The following is a 23,685-nucleotide window of genomic DNA, read 5'->3' as shown; positions in this document are numbered from 1 at the left end:
TCAAAAAGAACAAAATATTTAAGGATAAATTTAAGTTGGTGTAAGACTTGTACACTGAAAGAAAATACAAAACAGCCTGTGTTGATGGATTAGAAGACTCAGTATTATTGACATGGCATATACTCTGCAAACTGATCTACAGATTCAATTTAATCCCTATAAAAATTCTAGCTACCTTTTTGCAGACTTGGACAAGCTGGTCATAAAATGCATATGGAATTGCAAGGGACTGGTCCCCAAATAGACAAAAAAAGTCTTGGAAAAGAAGAATAAAGTCAGGGATCTCCACATTTCTTAATTTCAAAACTTAAGCCACAATACAAAGCTATAGTAATTTCAAACTGTGATGCTGGCATAAAGATAGACATATGGATAGGATAGAATTGAGAAACCTAAACATCTGTGCTTAATTGATATTTGCCAAGGGTGTCAGAACCATTTCATGGCGAAGGAATATTCTCTTCAACAAATTATGCAGGGACAACTGAATATCCACGAACCTAAAATTGACGTTGGAACCACATCTCACACCATATACAAAAAGTAATTCAACACAGATCAAAAAGTAATTCAACTAAATGGAACAGCTAATGCTATAAAATCTTAGAAGAAAAATATCCATGACCTTGGATTTGACAAATGGAGTCTTAGATATGACACCAAAAGCATAAGCAACAACAACAAAAATAGATAAATTGGACTTCATCAAAATTACAACTTTCATATTTCAGGGGATACTCAATAAAGTAAAAAGACAACCTACAAAATGAGAAAATTATTTGTAAATCATGTATCTGATAAAACCTTAATATCTACAATACATATAGAACTCTTATCACTCAGCGACAGAAAGAATGCAATTTTAAAAATGGGCAAAGGACTTGAATAGACATTACTCTAAAAAAGACAAATGGCCAAGAAACACAAGAAACGCTGCTCCTCCTCATTAGGCAAATGCCACTTAAAACCACAATGAGTTACCACTTCACACCTAGTACGATGGTTATAATAAAAAAGATGGTGAAGGTGTGGAAAAATTGAAACCTTTATATACACACTGTTAGTGGGAGTGAAAAATGGTACAGCCGCTGTGCAAAAACCATTTGGTGGTTCTTCAGAAATTTAAACAGTCACTATTTGACTCAGCAATTCCATCCCTAGTCAGAGACCCAAGAGAAATGAAAGCGCCTATGCAAAAATTTGTACATATTCATAGCATTATTCATAATAGCCAGAACGTGCAAACAATCCAGATGTCCATCAACTGATGCATGAGTAAGAGTGGGGCATCCAGACGATGGGGTGTTACTCAGCGATAAGAGGGAATGGAGTACTGATACAGACTACAGTCTGGATGACACCTGAAAACATGGTGCTCACTGGGAAAAAACTTGGACACAAAGGCTACATGTTGAATGATTCCATTTATATGAAATGTCAAGAATAAGCAAGTCCATAGAGAGAGAAATATTAGTGGCTTCCGAGGGATGGTGGGAGGAGGAATGGGAAGTGACTGCTTACAGGTACAGTGTTTCTTTGGGGGATGATGAAAATGTTCTGGAATTAGCATACAGCCATGTGAAGCCACTGAATTTGTACAATTCAAAAATGATTAAAATTTTGAAATTTATGTTGTGTGCATTTTACCTCAGTAGAAAACTTAAAAATCGCACACAAATTTGCATACGTATCCTCTGGGGATCTTTCACTGACATGTAGATTCTGATGCGGGAGGTCTGGCTGGGCCCCAAATCCTGCATTTCTGACAGGCTCCCAGGTGATCTCACTGCTCCTCGTCTATGTCCGTGTTTTGGGTAGGGAGGCTGCTCGGAGGGCCCCTGCGCTATTCTGGGCCTCAGGTGCTTCATCTTTGAACCAATTCCTGCCCTCTCTGCCCCTATAAGTAAGGAGGGCAGGAGCACTGACCGCCTGAGGTCTCCCTGGTCTGAGCCCGCAGAAGGACTTGGGCCCCAGTGCCTGGGAGTAGATGGAGAAGGGGCCGTGGCTATAGGGGTCACTGTCAGCAGACACAGGGGAGACCAAGGGAGGAGCTTTTATTCTGCACCGAGCTGATGAAGGCAGGCCAGAAGGCACAGCTCTGTTCTCAGAGGAGAGCTGCCACATATGTGTCACTTCCAGCTGCTGGGCAGCTCAGGCTCGGGGGCTCCAAAGCGATCTGAAAGAGAGGGGGCAGCTCAGGAGTGCTGCGGGCCCCCTGCCCTACCCTACCCTCTCCTCCCTTCCCAGTCCCCGGAATTCCTGTGCCAGGGAACACAGGGCACGGGGAGGGAGCAGGTGGCAACACCCTCTGACACCCCATCACAAGGGTCTGTGGTGACCCAGGATGGGGTCCTTGCAAGGGACCTGAAAGGCGCGCAGGAGCTTTGAGCCCGGCGAATGGTCCGGGGAGAAGGCAGGAACTCTGTGTCCAGGACAGTGCTCCGTGGGCCCCACATGAACTGCGCCAGCTCTCCCAAAAGCCCTGACCAAGGTGCCAGGCTGCAACGCCCCCAGGCAGGACTGAGGGCAGAGAATAGGTGGGGAGAGTTGGGGGATGCCTCCCCACTCTGCTCCAGAAGGCGCCAAGCCCTCTCCCGGCTTGTCCAGGCCACATCCCCAGCCCAAGCTGTCCTCTGCCACCCCAGCTGCTCACCATCTCCGAGGAGGTCGGGGGTGGGGCCAGAGGGCCCCGGGGGAAGGTTCCAGGCCAGCTCCTCCAGCTGGCCCAGCAAGCTTTTCAGTTCCGTCTCCAGGTGCTCCACCGTTTTCTCCACCGTCTAGAACAAGAGAGATGACAGCGTGGCGTGCAGGGAGCACAAGAGTGGTGCAAAGTCTTGCTTCTTTGGCCACATCCTCAGGGACACCTGGCAGCCCAGTGGGGCGCAGCAGGGAGAGAACTGAGTGCTGGGGGACCTAAGTCTTCCTTGTTCAGGCTCTGGCCCTGGTGGCCTCTCAGTTCCCCAGATGTTAGAATCCCAGGGCTTCACTCTCTAAGGCGGCTCCTGGCCCTGGCAGGAGTCAATGCACTCAATCACACAGGTCTGGCGCAGAGCAACCCTGGGATTCCTCTTTTCCCTTTCTGGACTTTACCGGGAGAACACAGTCTTTTTGTCGCCCCGCCCTCTGGTGGCCACTCTGCCAAATGACAGGTTTGGGATTTGAAACATTCTTTAGTCAGGGTTCCTAACTTCTTCCTGAATGAACCCCGTTAGCAGTCTGGTGAAACCTACAGACCCCTTCTCAGAAAAACACTTCAATTGAAAAAAATAAAGCATGTAGGATTTCCAAGGACACCAATTGCATTAAAACCTTATTCAAGTACTAGAAGTTAAATCTTTGATGTAAAAATGTATGTATTTATTAACTCATGAAATAACATAATCTAACATCAGGTCTAACAACTACTGTAATTTTGACATACAGACTAGGATGAATAATAAATATGTTGATATGTTCACAACTATAATGGGATGAAATTATCTGTGATTTCTATTGAGAACAAAGTCACCGTACTGGTAAATACATTTACGGTTTGTTGTCTGTACTTATAATGAATGGAATGCTAAATTTCAGTTAAAGGTTTGTGAAAATAAAGTGTATATCTTTTCCCACACAAGTCATAGACCCGGTGTTACAGACCATGGCTGAGTGACAAAACACGGTGACTGAATGTCCACCAGCTCATTGTGTAAGGACAGGATCTAGAGCTGGGTGGAAGCAAGGCCCGTGGGGAGGCAGGGTCTGTAAAGGGCTGTGAGCCTAACAGCCCAGGAAGGGAGGGAAATGCTTCACATGGAGGCCAGGGAGCAGGCCAGGATTTCCCCCATTTTCCAAAGCAAGATTCTCCTGAGCCCTAGGAAGCTACCAGTCTGGTAGGTGGTCCCGAAACTGCCTGTCCTCCCGAACCACCCTGGTTACCTCCTCTATGACGTCTAAACGGTCGTGGACAGCCATGTGTCTGTCACACCCTGTGTTCCAGGCCGGTTCTCCACGGGAGGGCACAAAGGGCTCAGCAGCTGTGGGAAAACAAGCCTCGTCACCATATCCTAGAACACCAGAGACCCCTGCCAAGCACTGGGCTCCACGAGGTGGGTCCTGAAAACAGTCACGAAGAGAAGCAAAGGAAGCCTGAGTGTGGGTCAGGGTATGAGGATGGGGTGCCCCAATCAGTCACTTGTCTCTATGGCCCTGGTCCCCTCCCACACTCAGGTGGGCTTCTTGAAGGAGGTGTCGCCTGAACTCTGTAAGGTAAGGAAGGGAGGAAAGGTCCCAGCCAGACAGAATGGCGTGTGCGAAGAGATAAAGGCATAAAATGGCACAGTTTCATGCCCAAACCCTCACGGGGCTGGAGTGGCTGGAAAGTACAGGGTGAACGGGAGGAGAGGGAGCATGGACACAAAGCCAGATGCCCCAATAAACAAACCATGATGCTTATTTGGGGTTTATTTCAACAGATGAGTCACACGGACATATGTGAATTTTGTAAATACAGAGAATGGATTGGAGGGATTTGTCTTAGAAAGCAGAGAGTTATTGCAGTAGTCAGTGTGAGAAGTGAGGAAGCGAGACAGGGCAGTAGGAATAGAGAGGATGAGGAGATAGTTTAGCCATCGCCTTGACATTGGTGACTAGTCAGTCACGTCACACATTTGATGAGTAGTTACCGTGGACCACATAGTACGCTAAACCAATGTGCGAGCTCAACCAAACTCACAACAACCCAGTTACGATCCCCAGCTGACGCACAGAGGGGTGCAACGCTATGGGCAGCGTCACACAGCAAGTCAGTGGAAAACCTGAGGTTCCTCCTGTTTGCCTCTTGGTTCATCCCTTTTCTCCCCTATGTTGGTTCCTCTTTGGTTCTTCCGGCACCAACCAGCCCTCACACCGTTTAAGTCTCAGGGTCCGGGTTCTGGGCTCAGGTTTCAGTGTTGGTGGCCCCAAGACGTCTATGGGGCATCAGAGTTGGCTGGAACCTTGGAGAATCCTGACGCTCGGGAAGGAGGCTACTCTCTCCAAAACGCAGCGAAGCAGAGAGTTTCACTGAGGACGAGGTGGCCAGCCAGGGCTGAAGCAGCAGAGAATTCTAGCGAGGTAAGGATGGAAAGAGCGAGGAGAAAATCACTGCTAAATCCCACCCCAGCATTGTTCACAGAGCAGCGGAGGCAAAGCAAAGTCTAGATGCTGTAGGACCAGGAGGGAAAGAGAGGTCCAAGGGCAGAAACTTGGATCCTGGGAAACGTTTCCCTGAAGCTTTTCTGGAAGGAAGGGAGATCAGATCACATGGTGTACAGAATGTTTCTTGCTGTTTCTGTTCTTTGAAGAAACAATCATGCTGATAGCCTGAAGGGTGGGAGCGCTCAGGAGCGGACAGGCTGGGAGCCCAGCAGTGTGGGGGGGGGGGGTCGGCGCTTGGACGGGGAGAGGGGTCCCACAGAAGTGGTAAAGGCAGACCTCTCCTCAAAGGGCCAAGATGCAGACTGAGTTCTCACCCGTTCGCTTCTCCTTAGTCCGTGAAGTGAGAAGGGAACCGTCTGCTGGAAATTCACGTTGACTTATGAAAGAGGAAGCTAGTTGTGAAGTTTTCGGGAATTCTGTGAGGGGGCTACTCAACACAGCCGTGAAAATGGGAGGCACGGTGAAAGGAGTTACCTCATGGAAACCGGCAAACGACTTCTTTTTGTTTTTGTCTTTGTTTTCATGAGCTACTTTATCAGCCGACCACTGGGGAGGGGGCTCGAACACAGAGAGGGCTTCAAAAGGAGGCGAGGAGGAGGAGGAAGCCCGTGCTGAAGGACCCCACTCCAGGGGAATATTTGGAAAGACCAGTCCCCCAGAGAGCCGCCCTGGGTACAGAGTGGCCAGGACAGGGGGTGCTGGATGGAGCAGAAGCCAGGGGTCTGCAGAGATAATGTGGGGAGATCAAGGGAGCAAAGGATTGAGGATTTTGCCAGCAAGGAGTTAAGGGGATGAGCTCTGGAGTCTAGCTTGGATAATGAAGGAAAGGGGGCCAACAAGAAAGCCCATAAATTGAGAGAAATGGAGGAGCTGACAGGACTGGAGGTCTTGGTAGGATGACATAGTAACAGAAGGAATGAGTGGTGATAGACGTTTCAGTTTCAGCTCTGAGAAGTGGAACAGCTTCTGGGTGACAATACCAAGGTTGCAGTCATGGATGTGGGCACCTGAGGCAGACTGGGGACAAGGGTTATTGGACTTTATCTAGGCGCAAAACTGTTGTAACTGTAAGACCCTGGTGTTGGCTGGGCTGCCCAAGGGGACATACAGAATCGCCCAGAAGGCTGGCAGTTCTTGAGGTAGGGACAGCGATGGTGAGCCATTTTGCTGGTGATGAACACGTAACTGTGGGAGGTTGAATGAACTGCCCAAGGTCACACGGTCCGCAAATGACTGGACCCCAAGCCCCCTGGCCCTCTCCTGACCCTACCTCGGCAAGCTGGCCTCCCAGAGCTCTGCCAGAGCTCCCCCCTCCACCCCGTCCTGAGATGTTCCTGTTCCAACTCTATCTGGATCCCAGGTCTTCCATGAAAGGAAGTGAACCAAGAGCAGAGACCAAACGTCCTTCCACTCTGAGCATCTTTTATGGAGATCAATTTGTTTCTATAGTTTCCTTTTCATAATTTCCTTCCACTAAATTTCAAAAAGCTTCTTCAAAAAGACAAATGGTCTTGTTGACTTTGGGGAGGGGGATGGACATGACATGGTACTTTGGTTATTTTTTTCATCTATGTGTGGCTGGAGTGAGCACTGATGGTTTTTTGTTTTTTGGTTTTTTTTTTTTAAGGAGTCTTTTAGAGATCCATACATAAGTTTCTAGAGATGAAATGCTAGCATGTCTTGGAGTCACTTCAAAGTACTCCAGCCTGGGTGTGGCAGGAGACATGGGTGGCCACACAAGATTGGCCAAGATTGATAACTGTTGAAACTGAGTGATGGGGACATGAGAGTTCACTCCACTCCTCTCTCTACTCTTGTATATCTGGATTGAAATGTTCCATAATAAAAGCCAGTTGTCTGATGGGGTTGTTAGCAAAAAGCAGAAGCCATCGTGGGCTGCATGCGTGGATGGGAAAGTTCAGGATGAGGGCGAGGGTGGCCTGAGGGACCCCACCTGGAGGGTTGTGCTCTGTTCTGGGCCTTGGAGAGGCTTAAGCAGGGCTAGAGGCAGCCGCGATGAAGGGACGCAGAAGCTTGACTCATGTGTCTCAGCTGGAGAACCAGGGAGCCCAGCCAAGAGAGGAGGGACTTCCTAGGGACTAGAGGAGCTGCTCTCGCCCATAAGGAGGGCTGTCCGTGGAAAGGGGGTCTGTGCATTGGGGGTCTGGGTCCACAGACGCCCTCCTCAGGCTCTGCCCTCGGGCCCCTGGCCACATCTCTCCCCGGAGCCTCGCCTGCCCTCTCCCAGACCCAGCTCGGGCCGGGAGGAAGCAGTCTGACCTGGCTGGCCAAGTGCGAGGCTCTGCCAGCCCTGTAAGTCATGAACAACACGAGCCTACTCCCCTCCATTGGCCTAAAACATCCTGTTTTCTACATGTCGGCAATGAGGTCTAACTTGGCTCCAAAACCCCTCCAGGGAGAAGGATTGGCCGAGGTTGCTCTCCACATCACACAGCACTAAACCCTCACATCTGGACAGAGTTGCGGCCTGAGCCCCGCCGCACAAGTGTCCGTGAGCTCATCGGTGAGAGAAAGCTGGGCCGGGGCCCTCACCGCAAGGCCGCGCTGCGGCTCCCTCGGCCATGCCGGCCCTCACCCCACCACTGACCTCACTGTGCGAGGGCCGAAAACTCCCTGGGGGACCCTGTTCTCACCCTGCCCGGCCCGAATTGGCGTGGGCCTGTGGGAAACTTTCCTCTCCTCCCGGAGCCTTTGCTGCCTCCTTCCTAACCCGGGGTGGGGAGGCCCAAGGCCCTCCCTCCTGCCCCCTGTAGTTCACTCAGGCTGTGGTTCTATCTTTCAGGGTCTGCTGAGAGGCCTCATAAATTAGCTACAAGGACAGAACGGGCGTAAGTCAAGGACAAGTTCTTTCTTGGACCAGAAGTCCCCACAAGTCACGAGCTGGATGTTCCATGTCTTTGAGTGCCGCAGTGGGAAGGGGCCCGGGGTAATGCCTGCTTCACAGGGTTGTTGGGATGCTCGTGAGCGGGGAAGGCTGCCGGGTGGCGGTGATCCTGCCTGACAGCCAAGATGTGGTTCCCCGTGTTCCCTTCCTTCCTGCTCTCCAGCCTGCCCCGCCCCAGCCAGTTGGGAAAGGGACCTTCTTGGAGGCCGGGTTGTTTTCCCTGGCCTGGCTCCCACTCGGGGCCTATGTGCACCCTGGATGGTGGCCATGGGTGGAACACAGAGCTCTGGTGAGAGGAGGCTGCGGTGGAGGCCAGAGGCCCCGCGAGGCGCTGGGCTCACTTCGCCAGTTAAAGACACGTGGCCACCGGGTCCCCATCCTCTGAGGCGGGAAGTATGGCCTCTCCCACATACAGCATAGGACACCTTTTGTGTCCAGGACTTAAATGCTAGGAAAGCACATACAACTCAAATGACTTCTGTGATGACACGTAATTTCTCAGAGACAACCCTGAACATTGCCGTTGCTCCTGAATCATTGAAGACATATTCTGCTTGGACCAGCAATGTTTGTCACTCAGGGCTTAACTGTATTTGGCCACATTCAATGTAATAGTATAATAAAATTTACCATATCAATATTTGTATCAAAATTTATGATTCATTTAAAATCACTGGTGGTTTTTAAACTTTTTTTTTTTTAAGCCAAATACTACTTGCAAACAATTACATGAAAAACTCCAGTAATGTGCAACTGCTCCGGCTAAGCCAAGAAAGAGAACCTCGAACCCCCAACAAAGAGCTCAGATTCTGAGGCACGTCTGGGTTTGGTTTGGGAAGAGACATGTCCTCCTGTCCTCCTTGGATCTGAGTCTTGCTGGTCCCTCTGAGAGCACATCAGTGTCATTCCAGTACAGTTATTATCTGATTACGGCAGGCAAGCTGGACTACTATCCCAAAGGGCCCCCTGAACTTTACATGAGTTTTTTTTTTTTTTTTCTCATGTACGAGTTCAGAGATAAACTGCAAAAGCCCATAAGGCAGAGAAGGTCTAAGAAGCCACCCAGAATAAAGCTCTCTCTGCACACTCTGAAAAGCGCACCAAGGCTGGGTGTCAGAGACACAGTCCAACTCTGGGCTTCCTGACAGGGCTCTTTGCCTCCCCTGCAGAGAGCGAGGGATCTGCCCTGCCAGGTCTACTTTGCAGGATTGCTGTGCTGATTCAGGGGAATCGTGCACTTGAAGATGCCTTGCAATTGCCAAGTGACATGCAAAGGCCCTGGGGGGCATCCACCAGGATAGCAGAAGATGGAGCAAGGCAGGGATTTGTTCCCCAGCGCTCTGCCTCTCCACATGCAGCCAACGCTCTGCTGGATCACTTCGACCAGCTCTCACGATGGAAAGGCATCTATTCTAGGAAGAGATGTAGATCCTCTACAAGGATCCAAGGGACGTTTGGGAGGAATTCTCCAACAAGGACGCAGAGGGCTCAGTGCTGACCTGGCTCTCTGAGCTCTCTTAGAAGCCAGTCCCACTCACCAGACTCGGGCAGAACGATACTTCGTACTGGAAGCTACTACAGATTAGTGATCGCTCACGATGCACCAAGCTTTCTGCTGAGTGCTTACGTACATTATCTCATCGGATTCTGTCAAGAGCTTAGAACTCTCACCTCCCTTTTTTACAGATTAGGAAACCAAATATCAAAGAGATTGAATAACATGCTGGAGGTTACATAGCTAGCAAGCAGGAGGGACAGGATGTGTATCCTACTTGCCTGACTCGGTCTATACTGTGCACTGGCAGTGACGTGAGCTTTTGTAAGTTAAGGGCCTCCTATCTTGGGGTCTCAGCTGCCTCCTCTGCAACAGTGAGAAACCTAGCATGTCTGACTCCACATTGCTTCTATTTCCCTGCCGCTGTGACCTACAGCTTAGAAACTTCTGCTTTGTCCTGCACGTGGGCATGTTAGTCATTAAAGGAATTTTGCTACAACCGAGATTTACAAAAACTGCTTTCTTACCCAAAACCTATCTCGCTGGAGGAGGTACAGAAGTGCATACAGAGTTGACTATGTAAGATTTACAGGAACGACATGACCAGATTCTTACACACAAAGATCAGCTGAGCAGGGACAAAGAAGTTACATGACCTTTTCCTTTCCTTTTTCTTTTCTTTCCTTTTTTTCTTTTTTTTGGACAGTGGGTAAGGTTTATTTATTTATTTTAGATAGAGGGAGAGAGTTGGTGGGGAGGGGCAGAGGGCATGAGAGAAAGAATCTCAAGCTGATTCCCTGCTGAGGGCAGAGCTCAACCCCAGGACCCCGAGATCACTACCTGAGCCGAAATCAAGAGTCAGACGCTAAACGGAGCCAACCACGCGGCCCGACATGACCTTTTTCAGTGTCTCCAGACATCAGTCATCTTATGACTCCAATCTCCTCCCACTTCCCCCTGTTCCTAACATAAAAGAAGCTCGACTCTGGTGCTCAGAGAGGTGGTTCTCTGGGACAATCGATAGTCTACTGTCTCCTCGGTTTGCTGGCTTTCCGAATAAAGTCGCTTTCCTACCCCAACTTCTTGCCTCTCAACTTACTGGCCTGTCATTCGGCGAGCAAACAAACTTGGACACAGTTACAAATTGAGGGGCTGGACAGGTATGGGGCCAAGGGGACCTGTTCATATGACACCTTTGCAGCTGCCTTGGGGCCCCACCAGAGCCCAAATGCATGCCTCTGACCAAATTGTCTTTGAGTGGTTTGCTCCCACAATATCCATTTGTGTAAAAAGAAATGCTATGATTCTCACAACAGCCCTTTAGCATCTTCCTCTTTTGCTCAAAGCAGAAAGCAGAATTCCAATGGAAGACAGATGGCCATGGGGGCTTGGGGCAGGGGTGGACAGTGAGAGCGTGCCCAAAGGGCCTCAAGGCATGGGTGACAATTAATGAAAGGACCAGGCTCCAGGACCTTAGATTCCTCTGATGGGAAAACAAGAAAGGAACTCAGCAGAAACCTTAAAAGGGCTCTATAAGTATCATAAGCAATTTGTTTCCATCAGTACATAAAGAGTTTTTACAGATCAATATGAAAAACCCCAGTACCACAACTGAGAAGGCTAAGACAATTCACAAGAACTGTAGAAATGTCCAATGCATTTAAAGAAAAAGTCCAACCTCAGTAGTAATCAAAGAAGTGCAAGTTAAAGCAATAAGCCATCTTAATATATTCTTGCATAACAGCAGATGTTTCTAAATCTAACTACCATTTTATAGACAATACAGGGGAGAGAAGAACATTTAGAGGACTCTTGGCAGATACAATCAGCTGAAATCTAATGTGGAGAACTTTATAGGACAAAAACCCCAGTTGTTTCCATAAACACATTTTGAGGAAAAGAGAGGGGAAGAGAACTTACCTATTAAAAGAAACTAACTGACATATCAGCCAAAGGCAAAGTGTGTACCTTATTTGGATAAAACAAAACCAAATGTAACAACATGACACAATTAGGGACATTTAAACACGGATCAGATATTTGATGATATAAGAAATTATTGTCCAGAGGAACCTGGGTGGCTTAGTCAGTTGGGCGTCTGACTCTTAATTTTGGTTTAGGTCGTGGTCTCGGGGTCGCGGGATTGAGCCCTGCATCAGGCTCTGTGCTCAGTGCACATCTGCTTGAGATTCTCTCCCTCTGCCCCCCCTCCTGCTCACTCTCAAATAACTAAATAATCTTTAAAAAACGAAATTATCGGAGTGCCTGGGTGGGTCAGTCATTAAGCCTCTGTCTTCAGCTCTGGTCATGATCCCAGGGTCCTGGGATCAAGCCCTGCATCGGGCTCTCTGCTCAGCAGAAAGCCTGCTTCCCCCTCTCTCACTCGCCCTGCTTGTGTTCCCTCTCTTGCCATGTCTCTCTCACTGTCAAATAAATAAATAAAATCTTGGGAAAAAAAAGAAATTATTGTCCATTTTTTAGGGTGTGATAATGTTATTGCAGTTATGTTTATGAAAAGATTACTTATCTTTGGGATGTCTGGCGGAGTCGGTTTGGAGAGCATCTGACTCTTGATCTTGGGGTTGTGAGTTTGAGCCCCACACAGTTTTACAGATTACTTAAATAAATAAAACTTAGAAGAAAAAGATTACTAAAGGAAATATTTAAAAGATTACTTAAGGAAAGAGATACTTAAGGAAATATTTATGGAGGAAAATATACGATGCCTGGAATTTCCTTTAAGATTACTGGAGGAAGGAGAGAGAATGCGAGTGACAAAGGAAACAGGACCGTCCATGAAATAATATTGCTGAAGTGGGGTGGTCGGTACATGGGGGGTTCACCGTGCTGTCCTGTCTTTACCTCCAGGGATTTCATAATCAAAAGTTAAGAGAAACAATAGTAAGTTGTCCAAAGTCTGAAAGATTCCACACAAAAATGTGTGAACTCAGGCTGAGATTACATTAATACTTTCCCCCTTTTAAAAAAAATCTGTAGCAAGGAGTGTGCATCAGCAGAAAGGAAGTCATATTTGAAAAGGGTTTTAAGTTGAAGTGTATATACCGGTCACGACTAAGGAGGCCCCAGAAAGTCGGCCACTTGTGGGTGGCAGCCAGCTCCTCCCTCTCGGGGAGCACAGACTGGGCTTTGTGCCCTGGGCTCCCGGAGGAGGGGCCGGGGGAGGAAAGGGGGGAGAAGGACCTGCACCGTGGCCTCTGTGCTGAGCACAGTCCCAGCCACTCTTTGCACAGGAGGAGGCTGTTGGTCCTCTGTAATTAACAGGTGAGGAAACTGAGGCTCAGAGAGATCAGTGAAGCTGAGGGGACAAGAATAGGAGCCAATGTGTGCTGAATTCCGTGCTGGGAACTTCTTTCGTTCTATTCCTAAAGCCCCCTCTGCAGGGTGGGTACCATTTTCCCCAAGGAAGGCACCTTCCCTCACCCAAGAAACTCAGCCAGGGGCTGCCCAGGATCCGCCCTGGCCTCTACCCTGCCCCTGGGTGCTGACTCCCACAGAGGACCGTGCCCAGAAAGGACAGGGACAGGAGCCTTCCGTCCTAGCACGGGGCACTTCACCTGTGTGACTCACATCCTCTGGCTCCGGGCTGGTGGGTGAGCAGCCTGGCGGGGGGCAAGGGCCACCCTGAGTGGTTAGGAGGCCTGGATGCCTGGTGAGGCCTCTGGCTTGGCTCTGCCAGGAGACCTGAGCCTTCCTCTCACCCGTACTGCTGGGAGGAGCCCCAGCCCCGCTGGCTGAGGGCTGCATGAATGAGAGTCTGGGTAAATGGGAGTGTGGCTTGTAAACTGTGAAGTACCAGCCATGTGCAGGGTCTTGGGGTGGTGCGAAATCATCTGGCTGTAAGAAGTCTCTCTCCAGCTGCCCATCTGGGCCTCACCTAAGAAGGGGTAGCACCAAGGCTGCTGTCCGGGGAGGGGAGAGCTGAGAGTGCCAGGCAAGGCCCCCGCACGGGGGCGGGGGGGGGGGGGGACACCAGAGGACCTTTCCCTCCTGCACCCTAAGCTCCCCAGGTCCCTATCACTCAAGGCAGCTCAGGCCCTCAGGGAAGAGCTCCGGAAGCAGGAGGACTGACCTGTTCACCCAGACGCAGAACCCTCTCAGGCCGGAGGGGAGGTGAAGTCGTGGTCCTTCTCCCGGGGCCGCCTGCCTGCCCGCGGGCCGTGCTGGGCCAGGCCTGGGTCATCGCCTGCAGGAACTCTGCTCCAAGGCAGTGCCCATAACCCAGGCCTGGGCGCCTCTGCAGGCTCTCAGGAGGCAGCTGGCCCCGGGGGTGCTAGGAATGTGTGCCCAACCTGCAGACTTAACCTCCCTCCCTGCGATCCTTGCCTCCTCTCTTGCCTCCTCTCTCTCCTCGGGCCTCGAGTCTCTCCACTCATTCTCTACCTTTCGGTTGCTCTCCTGTCTCTTTTCAACCCTCCCTCCCTGGCCCATCCCCGCTTCTACAACTCTCTGCTCTCCTGCCGGCTCGGTTCCACCCCTGCCCCCCTACCCCGGGCCCGGCCCCACTCACCGGCAGCGCGGAGCAGGGCGAGCGCGGCCAGCGCGCAGAGCAGGGGCCGCATGCTGCCGGCCCGCCGAGCGCAGCGCAGCGTCTCCCCGCCGCCGCGCCCCCGGGCCCGCGCCGACCCGCCCGCAGGAAATGCTCGCCTCCCGAGCCAAGATTCCTGGGCGGCTCCGGGCTCTCCGGCTCGCGCGATCCGCCCCCTCCGGAGACCCCTCGGGGCGGAGGGGCCGGCGTGCCAGCCTGGACGCCTCCCCCGCCGCCCCCCACCCCCGGGCGCGGGAGAGCGGGAGGGGGCGAGGGCTGGGCTCCGGGCCACCGCTCCCAGCCCCAGGGGTTCCGGAGCCCATTTCACAGAGCCCCACACTGAAGTCCTCCACCCGCAGCGCCGGCCCACGAACCTGCACGCCGAGGGCACGGAGTGTGGAAGCTTTTCTCCGTCCACCGACGAATAGGTCATTAATTCCATCGGACGGTGTCTGGCCCTGAGAGAGGGACGCAGGGGTGGTGTCTGCCTTTTACAGAAACTTCTTTTCTGCTAATGGGGTCCCAGCAATGTTAAAAGATACTTAAAAAAAAAAAAAAGGAAAATCGTGACTTTTATTCAGATATAAAATGAGTATATGCTCAAGATTTTCTTTAGCTCACTGGTCACCAGTGAGGGAACCAGAAAGAGGTGACAACCAGTCGGAAGAACAGACACACATCTGGAACATTGGCAAGGAAGGGCAGGCAGAGGTGAAGCTGGCTTCTTACACACACACACACACACACACACACACACACAAGCTGGCTTCTTACACACACACACACACACACACACACACACAAGCTGGCTTCTTACACACACACACACACACACACACACACATACCGTAACTGAACCTGTAACAGGAATCATTTGGATATCTGTACACGAGAATTATTTTAATTGCTCTCTACAATTTACAGACTTGTAAAATGGCTTGAAGGCTAGGAAAGACCCAGAGCCCCAATCTGAATCATGGGGTGCCTGGGTGGCTCAGTCAGTTAAGCCTCTGCCTTCCACTCAGGTCATGACCCTGGAGGAGAGCCTGCTTCTCCCTCTCCCTCTGCCCGCAGCTCCCCCTGCTTGTGCTCTCCCTCTCTCTCTCTGGCAAATAAATAAATTTAAAAAAAAATCTTTAAAAAAGTCAGAATCACAGTGTTCAGCAAATACTTAAGCTCTATACTAGATAGTGTTAGATAAAGCCTGGAGGAGGAAGCAGAGGAGTAATTCTCAACACCACATATGTCTGCCTCCAGGGCTTCATGGTCTAGAAGTGCCGTCAGATTAATAAACCGCAGCTCAGCTTTGATGATTTACTTCCACACAGACAACCTCTCTGGTCTTCACTGCAACTCCATGAAGGGTGCCTCCTAGTCCCTCCTGCAGATCAGGACACAGAAGCTCTGAGATGTTAAGAACCTTGCCCATGGTCACGTGGCTGGTAAATGCGGAGGCTGGATTTGAATCCAGTTCTCCCACCTCTTCGTGCCAGCCCTTCCATAAGGATAGATTTACACTTGGTCCCTGAGGGCCGGATTTTCTTTCCGCATCTAAGCAAACCCAGAATAAGAGGTGGGTAAGTTTTTCAGTGAACTTCAAATCTCCACGTCCCCTCCGGTTTAGAACACAATTGTTGAACACTACCCCACGCAAAAAGTGCAAAAAGAAATAATAGTAAGTTAACTGTTAATGTAAACAAAAACCGGAAGCTATAGCCATACCTTCTGCGCTGCAGTGTTCTGAGTGGCTGGCCTCACCCCCTCTCGTCCACTAGTGCAGACTCTTATCCACCAGGCGTCCCCAACCGGGGCTCCCTGGAACCCTCGTAGGTGCAGGCCACCTCGCCGCCTTCTGGGTTCCTGCCTGTGGCTGTGCAGTTGCCCTCTACAGCCACCACCCTAGCCAGGGACTGTCACTCCTCACTTCCTCCTCCAGAGAATAGCCACAGGCACCGAGATTCCTGGGCTGACTCAGCCGACTTGGATCTAAAACTCTCCTGGGAATAAGGAGGCCCAGAGAATCTAGCTCAGAAAGACATTTTTTAGAATGGCAACAATGTCTCACACTCAGTAGGACATTCCTCAGTAGCTCAGCCAGGTGGGAAGTTGTCAAAAGAAAAACTGAACCCACAGAGATTTTTAATATTTTTTATCTGCAAAGAAAACTACGCATACCCTATACTTTCTCGTAGTGGTAGAGTCACGAAGTAATAAAGCATATGGAGTAAAGCCTGAAACTCCTCCCTGTCACCAATCCCCCATCCCTGGGCCCAGCCAGTCCAGTCCAGCTCCCCCAGTGTGGCGGACGTCCAGTTCCTGGTCTATGCATTTCCGCCCACTAACATATATACGTGGGATTGAATAATAGGTATTTTGGGGATTTGCTTTCGCATTCATATTCATCTTAATCATGACATTTAATGTTGAAGGTCATTCTGTTAGTACACATACATCCACGTCATTCCTTTGAGGAGTTGCCACATATCTCATGAACGGACGCACCAGTATCTGTCCAGACAATCCTCTGTCAATGGTTTGCTTCCTTTCCCCCCAACATAAAGCGGCTTCAATGGACATCCTTTCGTATATATCTCTATGTACGTTGCACACTCATGTGTTTCTGAAAGCTGGATTCCTAAAAAGAATTGTCGAGGCAGAGGGAGTTTGACATTTTGGTGGATATGCCAAAAACTCTTACTGACCTCCAAGGGAGGAGGCAGGCACTCAGTTCTGCTCCCCCCCACCTCCCCCCGCCCCCCCGGGGTGGGGTGGGGGGGTTGCCGCACCCAATTCCCTCCTAGTTAATGTTGGAGCCGGGCTGCAGGGGGCGCCATTGACATAAAATACTTCAGGAGTGGGGCGCCAAAGCCCCAGATGTTCCAGCCAGGCACATTCTCCAGCGCTGGATATTTATCTCTTTAAAATTTGAAAATTTGAAGACGAAAAATGTGACCTTGTTTTCATTACATCCTATATATTATGAGTGAAGTTGAGCTTTATTTGCCTAGTCAAATACTTTTTTCTCTTTTCCCTCCTTTTACATATTCTGATTATTAATCCAGTGCCTGTGATGTGTGTTGGCAATGTTTCCTTCCATTGTTCCTCTGTCTTTAACTTTCTTTGTGGTGTCTTTCATCATAAAGACATTTTAGATATTGAGGTAACCAAGTGTCTCAGTCTGTTCTTTTATGGCTTCTGGGTTTTACAACTTGTTTATGATTCTCACATCAAGACTCCAAAAATATTTTCCAATACTTTTGCCAACTAGCATAGAGCATTTCTTAAGGTATAATCTCTGACCCATCTAGAATTTTTATGTGGTTGCAAAGAAAGATTCAAACTTAATTTTTTTTTTCCCAAATGGGCATCTAAATATCCTAACACTCCTTCTTGCATAGCCACTAATCTGACTATAAAATAAAAGAGCTATTCATTCCCAAGTAGAGTTCTGGAAAAATCTCTAGCCATCATGTCTGTCATAAGGTCAAAGAAGGAAAAATAAAAGAATCTTATCATTTCAACATGTACTGAAACTATTATTCGATGAAATTAAACAGCTATCCCAGACTAAAACACAACAACAAATTCTGAGAGGTAGAAATAAAGGAAGTAAAGGGACATTTCCTTAACAAGGTAGCCACATTTGCTTCACCCGAGCAGTTCACACACACCCAAGGGAGAGAGGGGAGAGGAGTTCCCTGTTAGGCTAGGGATAAGGTAAAGATGAAACCATGGGGCACCTGGGTGGCTCAGTCGGTTTAGCGTTGGACTCTTGGTCTCAGCTCAGGTCTTGATCTCAGGGTTGTGAGTTCAAGCCCTGCACTGAGCTCCATGCAATGGAAAAAAAAAAAAAAGACACAACTGTAGTCACTCTTTATGCACAGTGTGATCCATGCAATGAAGCACAAACGAAGAGGCATTCTGAAGGCGACAAAACGTGCGAATAGTAGAAGGGTCCATTGCTTTCTTAGAAAATACAGCAGAAGCAGGATGACGTGAGTTACTGCATGAACTGGCTGGACCGAGATGGGTGTCTGGAAATCAGTTTAGTTCCACATACCAACACAAATCAGCCGAAACACGCACAGGAAAACTTCTGGGCTAGATTATATTAAACAGTTTGTTAATATCCTCCTTCCAACATTCTCTGGAAATGACCAAAAAAATTAAAAATGGGGTAAATTGGCATCAGTGCCAGGAACTAGGGAAACACGTGGACCCTATGCCAGGCCTCAAGGGAAGTTGGAGGCCAGCTGGGCGAATGACAATGAGTATCATTGTGTCTTCTTACTCTATTACTTGCTGACCTCCTTGGAACCTGGTCTTAGGCAAAGGCTGTCCATGGGTTTTCTCATTTAATCCTTGTGCCAATAAACCTATATGCTGCGTATGCTTACCTCCATTTTTCTAATAAGATATGGTTGGTCAAGGTCAGAGTGGGGCCGACCCCGGGTGAGAAGCCAGGTAGATCTGATTCTAAAATCCATGCTTTTAAGTCGTATCCGGCCTCTTGACTCTCAGGCCCCACGCCAGTAAGTAGGTAGTTAGAAGTCTATAGGTGGAGGTGAGTAAAGGGCAAATGGGGTATTTGGGGGTTCAGAGGGGCAAGTTCTTGGTAGTTGGGTGGAAACACTCATGGCATCCTGTGCAAGTGAAGGGCTGTAACTTGCAGAGCCTTTTCATTCAAGATTTCCCTTTGTGTCAAGATGCGCAAATTGAGGAGAGAAGTTAAGAGGTGACCCAAGGTCACACAGGTCCCAGGTAGAAATATGGGCATTTGCTCCCAGGGAGCCCACAGTTCCACAGACCACGTTGCAGAATGCATGGGCCTCCTACTGTGGCTGTGCTGTGGGGGACGGAGGGAGGGGAGCTGGGCAGACGCTCGATCTCCTAGCCCGCACCCAAGGCAAGGGGCCAAGGGACACAGGAAATGTGGGCTGGCCATCTCTCAGCCCAGTGGAAAGGGCCTCAGTGGCTACAAGTGTTGGAGCTGGGTCACACAAAGCCTCCTTGTCTTCCTGTCTCCGCATAGGCAAGGTCTGGTCCAGGAGAGCGCTCAGGGCTGGGTGAGCCAGGCCACATCCTCTCCACATAGTTGGGAGGAGGCTGCTAGCCCAGCGCCACGCAAGCTGTGGTGAGAAGTGAAGCAATGAGGTAAGGACGTGGATGTCTCTGTCGCAGGGCAGAAAGCGGTGGGGGCGTGGGGGTAGGGGTAGGTGGGAACTGACAAATGGAAATATAAGATCTTTTGTTGGGCGGCTGGGTGGTTCAGTGGGTTAAGCCGCTGCCTTCGGCTTGGGTCATGATCTCAGGGTCCTAAGATCAAGTCCCCCATGGAGCTCTTTGCTCAGCAGGGGGCCTGCTTCCCTCTCTCTCTGCCTGCCTCTCTGACTACTGTGATCTCTCTCAGTCAAATAAATTAATAAAATCTTTAAAAAATATATGTTTTTGTTTTTAGTTCTGCTCCCTTTCTTGCATGCAGTCCTGAATCTTCCCAGATAGGAGATGTAAGGACATGGGAAAATCTGCTGGGTATAGGGAGACAAATGGGGGAGGGGAGAAGTTGAATATTAACAATGATAATATCAATAATCACAGCCCGAGAGCTGGCCTGCACTGACTCCAACTGTATCAAGCAGAGTTGGAATCACTGTGAGCTCTGTTTCTTGGTGACCTTCAGCTGCTGCTGTAGGGGGTGGGTTCTGCCGTCATCCCAGAGCTTGGCGAGGGCAGCTTGCCATAGCCCGTGTTTTCTAAAGCCCTGAATCTGGCTTTTCTGAAGCCTAAGGGGGTCTGGCAAGGTGTCCCGCTTGCTCAACTCTGAGATATTTTTGCACATTCACATTGCTCCGTGTCCATTCAGGTCATCGTAAAAGGTACTGACACTCCCTGAGAATGCGTTGACGATGCACCATTCCAGCATCCTCCATGGCTCGGTGGGTGGGGTTCAGCAAGCATCTCCCCTAGCTCTTTGAGAATCTTTTTCTTTTTTAAAGATTTTATTTATTTATTTATTTATTTATTTGACAGAGAGAGAGAGATCACAAGTAGGCAGAGAGGCAGACAGAGATAGAGGAGGAAGCAGGCTCCCCGCAGAGCAGAGAGACTGATGTGGGGATTGATCCCAGGACCCTGGGATCATGACCCAAGCCAAAGGTAGAGGCTTTAACCCACTGAGCCACCCAGGTGCCCCAGCTCTTTGAGAATCTTGTTTGCAGAGCTTTCTCTCTCTCTCTCTTTTTTAAAATTATTTATTTATTTACTTAAATCATCTCTATACCCCACGTGGGACCTGAGCCCACCACCCCCAAGATCAAGAGTCCACACTCCTCAGATCCTGCCAGCCAGGCGCCCCAGTGCTTTCAAGGGAGCTCTCATTTTGCTGCTCGAGGCTGGAGCTGGGGTAAAATGTAAACTGTCTTGGGACCTTGCTCGACTGACTACTCAGAGCATTTCAGTTAGAATCCGTCAGTAGGGGAGGGAAGGAAGTGGGTTTAAATCCTGACTCTGTCCTCACTGGCTGTGTAGCCTTAGGAAGAGGACCTCCTTTCTCTAAGCTTCAATTTCCTCGCCAGCAAAGAGCGGGTAACAGGAACACCCCCTCCCAGCAGAGACTGTGAATTCCCCTGCCTGCCTTTCATATGCTTTCCCCTAGCGCTCTGGAGCCTGCCACTGCTGTTGCCTTGCCTTCTTTGCAGGTTTCCTGAGGATAGAAAGGGTGTGAGCACTGCCTGACAGGCCTGCGGGGGTTCTCGGAGGGAGTTCAAGGTTCCTGGAGAGTTGGGAAAGTCAACTGCTTACCAAGTAAGAGCCAGCCGCAGAGGCTGCTTCCAGGGAAAGGTTCAGTGTCCTGGCCCCATGAAGGCGATGAGGACTTTTCTAAGCAGTGTTAGTACAGGCCTTCGAAATCAGTGAGGGGAAGGTTTGGCCTGATTGTGGAGGGTCTTGAACGTCACTCTGGAGATACGCTCTGGGCAGAGGTGCAGGAAGGGTTTTTAGCTGAGCCATGACACAATCACACGCAATCTCCTTCTTCTTTTAAAAATCTTTTCTTTGGGGGTACCTGGGTGGCTCAGCGGGTTAAAGCCTCTGCCTTTGGCTCGGGTCCTGGGATCGGGCCCTGCATCGGGCTCTCTGATCAGCGAGGAGCCTGCTCCCCACTTCTCTCTCTGCCTGCCTCTCTGCCTACTTGTGATCTCTCTGTCAAATAAACAAATAAAATCTTAAAAAAAAAAATCTCTTCTTTTTTAAACAATTTTAGACTTAGGAAAATAATACAGCAAGTTCCCACAGAACTTTTGAGAGCTTCCCCAAATACTAACATCTTGAATAACTACAGAAGAATTAGGAAAGCCAGGAAATTAACATTAATGTAATAGAATTAAAGAATTTACAGAGTTTACTCAGATGTTGCCAACTGTTCCCCTAGTCTTCTCATTCGGGTCCAGGGTGCCCTCCAAGATCCTCCAGTGCATTCAGTTGTCATGGGTCTTTGGGCTCCTTTAACCTAAAACAGCTGCTCTTTTTGTGTGTCTCTGAACTTTGAGGGTTTATCTTAAGAGCCCATGTCAGTTATTTTTTCCCTCATAACCTTGACATTTTTGAAGAGTACTGGCCAATTGTTTTATAGGATGTTTTTCACCTTGAGTCTGTCTGATGTTTTCTCATGCTGAGGTTGAGGGTGTGCGTTGTTGGTGAGAGTCGCACAGAAGTGATGTCGTGTCCTTCCCAGTTCATCAGATCAGGAGGCACGTGGGGGACTGTCCTGCTTCATTACTAGTAATGCTAACGTGGAAGGATGATGAGGTACAGGTGTTGTCTGCCAGGTTTCCTTCTCCACTCTAAATTATTGCATCTCCTTTTGAAATTAATAAGTATCTTATACGGGGAGATACTCTGAGACTATACAATTGTCCTATTTATCATCATACTTTCAACCAACTAAATTTAGCGCTCATTGCTGATTATTACCTGCAATATTTATTACCATTGGCTTTCCAAAGGTGATTTTCTACCTCCATAATTCTTTCTGCATTTATTAATTGAAATTCGATTGTAAGGAAGAGCTGTCTCTTCTCTCCCATTTATGTAGTTATTCAATTATTTCAGTGTGGACTCACGGGTATTTTATTTTATTCTATGGGTTATAATCCATTACTAACGTTTGTTTTGTTGCGCAAATTGTCCCAGATATGGCCACTAGGAGCATCTTCAAGTTGGCTCCCATGTCCTTTTGAAATATTCCCATTCTAGTCTGAGTAATTCCTTACTTCCTAACGACGACGGGAAGTTTCGGGCTCATCTCATATTCCCATTGCTCCCAACCCAGACTCAGTCACATCTCCAAGGAAGCTAGGTTCCTTGTCTTGGACAATGGCGTTTAGAAACTAGGATCTGGCTGCTGGGTGTGCTCCCTGCTACCGGGGTATCATTGCTTCTATGGCCTCTCAGAGAGCTGACAGACCTAAAGAATATGGGCTAGCAGTTCTGAAGCTATTTTATGGGTATTCTAGGATTGAGCAAATAAGTAAATGTATTTAATGGGAGCTAGGTTTCTCACTGTCAAAGAAAGGAATTGCAAATAAGGAAAGGGTTCCCCCTGTTGTGCTCGATCAGAATTGGAAATACCAGCATGAACCCACAGCTTTGTATATGTGGGCAGACTGATAGACATAGAAATAAATATGATTTAGCACTTCCACTCCCCGGCGTACACTGAACGGAAATGCACAGTCACCAAAAAAGACACGGACGGGAATAGAGACCTGCACGATCACCCCAGTCCAGAAGCAGAAACTACCCAAATCCGCATCGACAGCTTCCCGGGTTGTGGACAGATCGGCCCCTGCATGGGACAACACGGATGAATCTTGCAAAAACACAATTCACGAAAGAAATTTTCACCAAAAAAATTCTGTATGGTTCACTTTACATGAACTACGAGAACAGGCCGACCTAAGCCACGCTGCGAGAACTTGGTGCGAAGTCCCTTCGTGTGCACCCCGGGTTGGCAGGTGACAGCAAAGACCAGAGGGGCTCCCCAGGGACCAGCAGTGCTCTGCAGTGCCATCGGGGCGCTGAGCACACGGGTGGGTTCCAGTTTTAAAATGACCACAGGCATACTTTAGTAAAGTCTGAGGGGCCCCCAGGGGACACAGTCGGCTGAGTGGTGGAGGCGTCCTCTTGGTTTCAGCTCAGGTCCTGATCTCAGGGTCGTGAGAGTGAGCCTTGCATCGGGCCCCTCACTGAGCAGAGTCCGCTTGAGATTCTCTCTCCCTCTGCCCCTTCTGCTCGGGCCACACACTCTCTCTCTCTCTCTCTCTCTCTCTCAAAAATAAATAAGTAAATAAATAAATAAATAAAAATTAAATGAAGTTAAAACATTTTTTTTAATCTTAAAAAAATAAATAAAAGTTTTGAAAAAACTTCATGTTGTCTTCATTTCAGCTCCACTGCTGGAGCAATCCCCATTAACCCAACAGAGTAAGAGCCATCTCTAAACTCTAGCCTGGGTGATTCAGTGGGTTAATCATTTGCCCTTGGCTCAGGTCATGACCCAGG

At 49.1% G+C, this 23,685-nt stretch overlaps 1 protein-coding gene across 1 annotated transcript; it reads right to left on the bottom strand.

Moving 5' to 3' along the window:
- Nucleotides 1-1,407: 1,407 nt before the first annotated feature.
- On the bottom strand, nucleotides 1,408-14,566 carry PLAC9 (placenta associated 9). The gene is made up of 4 exons (XM_032843068.1): nucleotides 14,107-14,566; nucleotides 3,919-4,016; nucleotides 2,654-2,777; nucleotides 1,408-2,176 (listed from the first exon to the last, which is right to left on the bottom strand). The coding sequence occupies exons 1-4, from the start codon at nucleotides 14,564-14,566 to the stop codon at nucleotides 2,130-2,132; spliced, it is 729 nt and encodes a 242-aa protein (XP_032698959.1). The 3' UTR covers nucleotides 1,408-2,129.
- Nucleotides 14,567-23,685: the final 9,119 nt, after the last annotated feature.

Source organism: Lontra canadensis, unplaced genomic scaffold (assembly GCF_010015895.1).
Source record: "Lontra canadensis isolate GAN:19392208 unplaced genomic scaffold, GSC_riverotter_1.0 scaffold3, whole genome shotgun sequence".
Taxonomy (NCBI): Eukaryota; Metazoa; Chordata; class Mammalia; order Carnivora; family Mustelidae; genus Lontra; species Lontra canadensis.
The sequence above is the reverse complement of the archived record's forward strand: the minus strand, read 5'-3'. Positions and strand labels throughout refer to the sequence as shown.

Bases quoted from the DNA above. Each gene is read 5' to 3' on its own strand.
- PLAC9 (XM_032843068.1), bottom strand. From the start codon at position 14,566: ATGGAATTAATGACCTATTCGTCGGTGGACGGAGAAAAGCTTCCACAC. The intron at 4,017-14,106 runs GTGAGTGGGGCC...GTTTTCCCACAG, and splicing joins CGCCCTGCTCCGCGCTGCCG to CTGCTGAGCCCTTTGTGCCC. The intron at 2,778-3,918 runs GTAACCAGGGTG...CTCTTGTTCTAG, and splicing joins GTTTAGACGTCATAGAGGAG to ACGGTGGAGAAAACGGTGGA.